The following is a 7,304-nucleotide window of genomic DNA, read 5'->3' on the forward strand; positions in this document are numbered from 1 at the left end:
CTGATCAGGTATAGGTCAGGTGGCCGTGGCACGCCCTGTGTCTTAGAAAGCCGCGGCGTGTGCCAGGATTGCGGGCCGTTGACGAGAGAGCAGTGCCTGCCAGCGCCCCGGCGACCTCCCGGCTCTTCGTGTTGCCTGTCGCTACTCGCCGGTGGGTTTTGACCGACAACATTACCACGGCCACGTGAACCACCGCGCCCTCGAGACGCCGAGTTTGCAGAAGACTGAAAATGGCCACCATCATTGCCTCGGAACATGTCCAAGCGAAGCTCGTAAGCGGTCAGTTGAGCGTGAAGATCGCTCAGCGTGATGGGGTCAGCACGGCCAAGAACAGATGAAACAACAGGATTGTAATCAAAGTTTAGGCCTTTGAGGATGTACCCGACCATCTCATCTTGATCTACAGATTTACCAGCAGATGCGATCTCATCGCTGATGTTCTTCATCTTGGCGAGGTAGTCAGCCATCTTCATGTCGCCTTTCTTCAGATTGGCGAGCTGCAGACGCAGGTTCGTGACCCGCGCACGGGACTGGGCGGCGAAGCTCCCTTCAAGTGTCGCCCACACTTCTGCCGAGGTGGTCAGGGTAGCAACTTGTGCCAGCACGTCCTTGTTGATGGAATTCAGGAGGTGGCCAAGAAGTTGCTGGTCTCTGGCCATCCATGCCTCATACTCCGGATTGGGCTTCTCTTCCGCCTTGCCGTCTTTCTGAACGGTGATGACCTTGGGCGGCGCCGGTGACGATCCATCCAAGATGCCCATGAGCTGGGCTCCCCGTATCGCTGGCAGAAATTGTGCTTTCCATAGCACAAAATTGTCCCTGGTCAGCTTCTCAGCAACCGGAGGACCGAGAGGAGATGGCGCCAGATTGGAGGAAGACGCCATGGCTAGGGTTGGAAGGTTGTAGATGTATTTGGGAAGAAATTGCTCTGATTACCATGTAAAGAAATGTGGGAACATGGTTGCCTATCTTGGCTCACCACGATTGTGTGTTAATATATAGGCAAAGTGCCTTAGAGAGTACACAACATGGTGACAGGTTGTTGGTAGCTCTTATCAATCTAAACAAACTCTAATCTATCTGATCTGAGGCTAACCAACTAACACCGCACGGTCACAGCCGTGGTACATGGTCACGGTCACAGCCATGCCGTCATACATATTACTTTCAACAAACTCTAGTTCTCATCAACGAAGATAAGAATATCACTACATCAGGTGTAACTTCAAATCCTGTAATACAAGTGCTCAACCAAAGATTGCTAAATACCAACTTAACTTCATGCCAGCAAAATCAGAATTCTCGAGTTCTATGGCAGGAAAACACTTTCGATCTTGCAAAAGTATAGCATCTCTACATAGGTGATGAAGATGCCTGCTCAACATTGCAGGTCGTAACTAGTGTCATCTGTTGCTGTAAATATATACAAGGCCTGCAGAAAAGCAGACATTGCAATTGATAAGATAGACAGTAGTGTATTGGCAACAATCTTGCATTGGAAACCCTGATGGCATCCAAAAAAACCTAGGCATTAGGTATTTATGTTACATGTATAAGAGAAAGAAGAAAATATACTTGAAGTCACACATGAACTTCTCTTAAGCAATATCTGTCCACTTGTCAGCAGGTTACGGGCATGAGGCATCTTTAGTAAGACAATCATGTGGTTATGAAATGGATCCTTTCTTATTTGAACAGATCATCACCTTCTCTGCAAAACACCAGTTTCTTTTCCTGGAGAAATCTGATGATGCAGCTTCGAACCTTCAGGAATTCCCAGCGGCGCACCCATGCAGCAACTATTATCAACCATATAGAGCTCCCATTTCTTTATACCACATTTCTCTAAAGCAGAGGCCAATCTTGGATTGTCCACATCAGGATAAGACCCATCTGGGGTAACAAGCACCGCTCCAGTGTATGATAGCCCAGCAGCCTGTGCTGCACCATGATAATGGAACAGACCCCAGCTGAAATCCTCCGCAACATCCACAATTGTCCAAAATTCTTTGGAAACGACACCATTATCCAACACACTGAAGTAAAATGTACCAGGAGTGCTAGCTCTTCTCACACGGTACCTTCTGCGCCTCCAGACCAGCTTCTCTTCCAGGGTTTTGACCTGAAAAACCGGCTCATACCAAAAGGAACCTTTAGCTTTCCCTCTGTAGAACAACTGATACTGACATGGGAATTGATCATATGCTGGATTCTGTCCAGCCGCGACTCTCCAACTCCATTCCATGCTGTCCAGCCAACCAACAAATAGGTCTTCTGCGATTTCATGGCTTAGTTTTCGTTCTCTGAACATGGTCAGTGGTATTACATTCGGTTTATTGGGTATCTCAGCATTGAGGTCAAGACAATTGTTCTTCTGCAAAACACAGAGAGAAAAAGCCTCCAAATACGGACTTTCATATGATGCGATACAGCGATAGTTGCAGACTTGATCAGTTGGAGAGCAGGAATTCAAACACTGAAGGGCCTTCCTACAGCTAGGATCAAACAGACAATTAAGTATCTGTGGACCACAGTTCTTTATCATACAACTTAGAGTAGAAAGGCCTTTTGCCCTTAGGTTTTTCAGCATCGCAACTGGCCTTATGTATGCATTTACGACAACAAGCAAGCAAAATCTAATGTCATCTGAATTGTGTCTTTCCCAGGCATTAGATATGGTCTTAAGAACTTCAGCTGATTCCTTTGTGACACTTGGTTTTCCAATACTTGCTAGCTTGCCAAACATGTCCTCCTCTCCAGTGTATTGAACATATGTGCCACCTAGCTTGTTTAATAAAGATGGAGATGACTGAAAGCAAATTACATTAGAAATGTCTTTGCTGTTGTTTATAAGACATTGAACAGAATCCTGATTTGTTATTGCAACATTGACCAGCATATCACAGCATGATAACTCTTTCCTAAGATTATCATGCTCAATTGAGTTGTCTGTGAAGACAAGCATTTCAAATCCCTCATCGACCCACTTCAGCCTATCAGCCTAAAAGAAGCAAAACCAATCAAATTTGAAGGCAGTAAACTGGTATAATAAAATTATAATATTAAATAATGCATTCATGTCCTCTTCAGAACATCTATTCTTCAGATCTGCATCTTAGTAAGCATGTAAAATACAGCACAGAAAGCGTGTAGCATATAATTTCACTAAAACATCAATAAACGCAGGTTAACAGTTGCAGTGCGCAAAAGTGTGATCCGAGAGGTTCCCAACTGAGGAGATAAGACTACCAAACGAGGCTGCAAAGGAAAATCTGTCTATGTCCAGATAGACACAGATATTGCTAGTTGGATAAAACAGAACTCTAAGTATCAACTGTCAAGCAGATCCTAAAATCACAGTATGAGCAGAACATACTCAAATATCTGGCTATTCCAAATTAAGTAATTAACACACGCAGTACGCATTGGATGGCGTTGGACTGTTGGGTTCAGAGAGGGAACCTACCGTATGTCGCATGACTTCTTCCCAGGGCGTATCCTTAATTGGGCTTATGGTACCTTGTCCAACCACGGCGATGATTCTTACGGTGCCCTCTGGCGAAGTGGCCTGGCCAGCGCCGCCGCCCCTTTGCTCCGCAGGAACCGCGGGCGGGGGCCTGGGCGAACATGAACAAGCCACGCTGGAGCCACTATAGCAGCGGAAAGTGGGAGCTCGAAGCAGGGAGGGCAGTGGAGTTGTTCCAGGGGGACGGCGCTGGGAGAGCGGGAGGCGGCAAGGAGCAGCGGTGGCGGGGAGAGCGGTCGCCATGGGAGGACGTGGCGGAAGCGGTCGGCGCTGGGCTCGAGCTTTCGAGTTCCAGCCTCCAGGACCTTTTCTTCCTGACTGGGCTTGGCTGGACGCCTGGACCCTTACGATTAAAAATGGACGTCCCTGATAAATTGTAGCAGAAATAGTGGGCGGTTTATCTATTTTCTATATTGAAAATAAAAGAAAACGATTCCAAAACTCCCGCCCGCAAATGCTCCCTTCCCCCTCCCCGCAGATGAAACCGCATAAATTTTCCAATCCGCCGCCTCCAAATTCAAATCTCCCTCCCTCACCAGTTCGTCTTCCTCATCTCCTCCCCACTCCAGAACCGGCGATCCCCATGGCGACGAAGCTCTTCCTTGCCCTCCAGTGCGTGCAGTGCGACACCATGCAGGTGCGCGCCCCGCGCCGGCGCCGCAGCCGAACCCCTCCGCGGAGCTCCATTCAGTCTAACTGATCCGGTTCTGCTTCTCTGTTTCGCTTCTGTCTCAGGTGAAGCAGGAGAAGAAGAGCAGCAACAAGTGGGTGTGCGTGGTGTGCAACCAGCGCCAGTCCGTGCTCCGCGTCCACGCCAGGGGTTACCGCGCCGCCGACCTCCGCCGCTTCGTCCAGGACGCCAACCTCGCCCGCGGCCGCCGTGAGTTCGCGCCTTTGGCGGAGCCCGATGCCGGCTGGGACCCGGCGGCGGTCGAGGAGCAGGGAGATGAGTTCCCCACGGAGAAGAAGCGGACGGACTGGTCCGAGTACCTGGACGATCCGGGGGAGCACCGTGATGGCTGTGGCGCGGACGCTTCAGATGGAGGTACGCTCGAAATGTTCGACATAATGCCGCAGTTTAGATTTCAAGCCCCTGTGTGTCCTGTTGAGAATGAATGTTGGTCTATACTGGATATTGATCTTGTGCAACCAAAGTGGTTATTTGGTCCGTTTCAGTGCTATCGAGATTGTGATGTTATTGTTCCTAAAGCTCTAAAAACTAGTGCAACTAAATGCTTACTCCTCTTTGGTAAGAATAACATGATTGTACAATAAAGAAAAAAGAATAACAGGATTGGAACTAATGGAGCTGCAAACGTGTATTGTGCACGTTGAAGTTCAAACGCTGCTCACTGAGCACTATTACAGTATTCAGATTGGTGATTACATATTCAGATGAGGCTGCATGAGTCTTAAGCTGTGGTTGCCTTCATAATTCATATTCATTTATTGTCATCTTTCTATCATGTATTGGCTGAAATTGTGATGCATTGTCTAACTGTTTCCATATCGAAATATAGAATCAGGTGAAGAAATTAATGTGATAACTGAACTGCCTCAAGAAAGGATTAAAGTTAGGCCTCGCAAAGCCCAATCAGGTGTACTAGGAAAGAGGCCCAAGCCGTCAACACACCCTGCTTTATCCAAGCGGCAGCAGATCGAGCAAGGATCAAGTCTCTACCGTGCAACTACTACTGCTGAAGGTATTATCCCATTTGGAAGGATACCATCCTTATAACTATCCATGACTGTTTTTGTCGCTAGCATGACCACTTGAGATTTGAGAATACATGCAAATCCTAATTGCATATGAGATCACTTGGCAATCCTGAATTATAAAACTTCTTATTTTGAGGAAGGATTATAAAACATGATAGAATCATACACTTGTTCTGTGCAGCACAAAGATCGAAATGGAGCAAGTATTTGGCTGCGGACTTCTTTGAAGAGAGGACAGGGTTTCAGAGCTCCGGGCTGCATCCGACTGAGTTTGATGAATGTGCCACTACTGATGCTACTAGTGACGTAGTGGTGGATGATGAGGTGCACCCTGATTTCATCTGATCCATATTGGATTGAAATGCTTCGTGTTTTGGTAGTGGGCAGTTTGATAGAGACAAAAATTGTGTTGCATCATAGTATAGATTGAGTTGTAAGAACAAAATCTGAATGCAACATAGGTAAGCATTAACTTCTTAAAAAAATTGAAACTACTCCCTTCCATTTCTTTGTAAAAATATGCTGTTTTAAATTGTGAAAACCATATGTTACGAAAGCGTTTTCTATAATAGTAACATCAACCATGTGCTGTGGATCTACGTTACTTTTCATATATTGATGAGCCAAGTTATAGAATTTTGACTAGATGGAATCCTGAAACAACCTACATTTGGTACTGGAGGGAGCATAATTGTATCATTACTGTCGTGGTGCTGCAAACCACAGCCGGGTGGCGGAAGGCACCCGGCTAAGCCCAGAGGGTGTGTACTCAGGGGTTAGCTAGTCCTAGTTCGATCTCGCTCAAGAACACGATGAACACAGTGGGATTAGAGTGGTTCGGGCCGCCGGAGCGTAATACCCTACGTCCACTGTTTGTTGTATTGCCTTGCCTTGAGAGAGTTCGCGAGAGCTTGTGTGTGTCTGGAGAGCCCCCCTCTATACAGCGAGCGCCCCCCTTTTATATCTCAAAGGGGGCGCGTACATGGCCGTTGGGACCTCGACAGGTGGGCCCAACGATGCAGTACAAGTTAACGTACTGTTCATAATCATGGCGTCGCAGGCGAAGGAGATCCCTCTTCTGGATTCCATTGCCTGCTCCCGGAATCCTCCGTCCGGCGTGTCCAGGCGCTTGTCTTGTCGGAGCGACGCCAGGCATAGCTAGCGGCGTTGCCTGCCACGTAGCTGAACGGGCCGCGTAGCTTGCGGCGTAGGAGGCATGATGGAAAAGTGCCGTGCCGTCGTATCCAATTAATGCGGCAGACGGGCTCTGCGCGGGTGCGGCACAGGCGGCTACACTGTGTACCTTGGTAATACGCGGTGCACAGTGAGGCCTGACAAAGGCTGCCCCGCGTGCTGTGGCGACAGAGCACGCCTCAACCATCTGCATTAAATGCGGTGGGTGCGCGAATCTTCCAGCGGAAGACTTGCGCATGAGTCCGCGCCCGTGCCTCCGGGCCACGTGGCGGCTCCGGACCTCCACGCGGTAAGGGAGGTCCGGATGGAGGCAGGAGGTCCCGGACCCCTATGGGGGGTCCAAGGCCTCGGCTGTCATCCCGGAGTTTCCCTTCCTTAGGGACATGTGGCGTCTCCGGATCCATCCCCCGGCGGAGGACGGGTCCGGATCCATTGGCTTGGCGAGGAAAGGGCCTGACCCGTGGGGCCTGGCTACTCCGTCCTTTGCGCGCAGTCACGGATAACTACGCGGGTCCTGCCTTCCCGCAGTAAGAGTGGGTATCCCTGTTACAGGGTACCGACAATTACATTCCTCTCACATCTGCTCATTTCTCAACTAACTACATCCTTTTTAGTTTCAGATGCATATGTATTTGCAATGATAACGTTACCAGAACTAGATATCTTAAGGAATTTTTCAGACTAGTCTCTGTGACACGTACTGTCATACTCAGTTAACAAAGCATTACATCACTCTGTTCATTTTTTCCTGTAGCATGAAAATTTTGTGTTAACTTGAAGATGTTAGCCTACAACTTTTTTATTAGCACCTTCGATATCTTCCTCTCAATTGGGTGCTTAAAATCTTGAAGAGCCCTCTATGTAA

At 48.2% G+C, this 7,304-nt stretch overlaps 2 protein-coding genes and 1 non-coding gene across 4 annotated transcripts; 1 reads left to right on the forward strand and 2 right to left on the reverse strand.

Annotated features, from left to right (window-relative positions):
• Positions 1–271: 271 nt before the first annotated feature.
• LOC120677097 lies at positions 272–407 on the reverse strand. Its single transcript, XR_005676161.1, has one exon. It is a non-coding gene; the product is annotated as a small nucleolar RNA Z247 (small nucleolar RNA).
• A 543-nt stretch (positions 408–950) lies between these two features.
• LOC120675457 (violaxanthin de-epoxidase, chloroplastic-like) lies at positions 951–3,857 on the reverse strand. 2 transcript variants are annotated; one of them, XR_005675364.1, is made up of 3 exons: positions 3,467–3,856; positions 1,576–3,001; positions 951–1,432 (listed from the first exon to the last, which is right to left on the reverse strand). XR_005675364.1 is itself a non-coding variant. In XM_039956658.1 (3 exons), the coding sequence occupies exons 1-3, from the start codon at positions 3,767–3,769 to the stop codon at positions 1,354–1,356; spliced, it is 1,677 nt and encodes a 558-aa protein (XP_039812592.1). In that variant the 5' UTR covers positions 3,770–3,857; the 3' UTR covers positions 1,188–1,353. The 2 variants fall into 2 exon arrangements, 1 of the variants encoding a protein (XP_039812592.1); XM_039956658.1 differs by having other exon boundaries at positions 1,188–1,432; positions 1,707–3,001; positions 3,467–3,857.
• A 153-nt stretch (positions 3,858–4,010) lies between these two features.
• On the forward strand, positions 4,011–5,856 carry LOC120675458 (MRN complex-interacting protein-like). The gene is made up of 4 exons (XM_039956659.1): positions 4,011–4,163; positions 4,262–4,571; positions 5,047–5,229; positions 5,427–5,856. Exons 1-4 carry the CDS (start codon positions 4,110–4,112, stop codon positions 5,588–5,590), a joined length of 711 nt encoding a protein of 236 aa, XP_039812593.1. The 5' UTR covers positions 4,011–4,109; the 3' UTR covers positions 5,591–5,856.
• Positions 5,857–7,304: the final 1,448 nt, after the last annotated feature.

The sequence above is a fragment of the Panicum virgatum genome, chromosome 5N (genome assembly GCF_016808335.1).
Source record: "Panicum virgatum strain AP13 chromosome 5N, P.virgatum_v5, whole genome shotgun sequence".
Taxonomy (NCBI): Eukaryota; Viridiplantae; Streptophyta; class Magnoliopsida; order Poales; family Poaceae; genus Panicum; species Panicum virgatum.

What these genes read in the sequence shown, in the direction of transcription:
- LOC120675457 (XM_039956658.1), bottom strand. Translation starts at nt 3,769, where the DNA reads ATGGCGACCGCTCTCCCCGCCACCGCTGCTCCTTGCCGCCTCCCGCTC. An exon ending in AAGAAGTCATGCGACATACG is followed by an intron (nt 3,002 to 3,466) that starts GTAGGTTCCCTC and finishes TGCTTCTTTTAG; the next exon opens with GCTGATAGGCTGAAGTGGGT. An exon ending in ACTGGTGTTTTGCAGAGAAG is followed by an intron (nt 1,433 to 1,706) that starts GTGATGATCTGT and finishes GCTTTTCTGCAG; the next exon opens with GCCTTGTATATATTTACAGC.
- LOC120675458 (XM_039956659.1), top strand. Translation starts at nt 4,110, where the DNA reads ATGGCGACGAAGCTCTTCCTTGCCCTCCAGTGCGTGCAGTGCGACACC. An exon ending in TGCAGTGCGACACCATGCAG is followed by an intron (nt 4,164 to 4,261) that starts GTGCGCGCCCCG and finishes CTTCTGTCTCAG; the next exon opens with GTGAAGCAGGAGAAGAAGAG. An exon ending in CGCGGACGCTTCAGATGGAG is followed by an intron (nt 4,572 to 5,046) that starts GTACGCTCGAAA and finishes ATCGAAATATAG; the next exon opens with AATCAGGTGAAGAAATTAAT.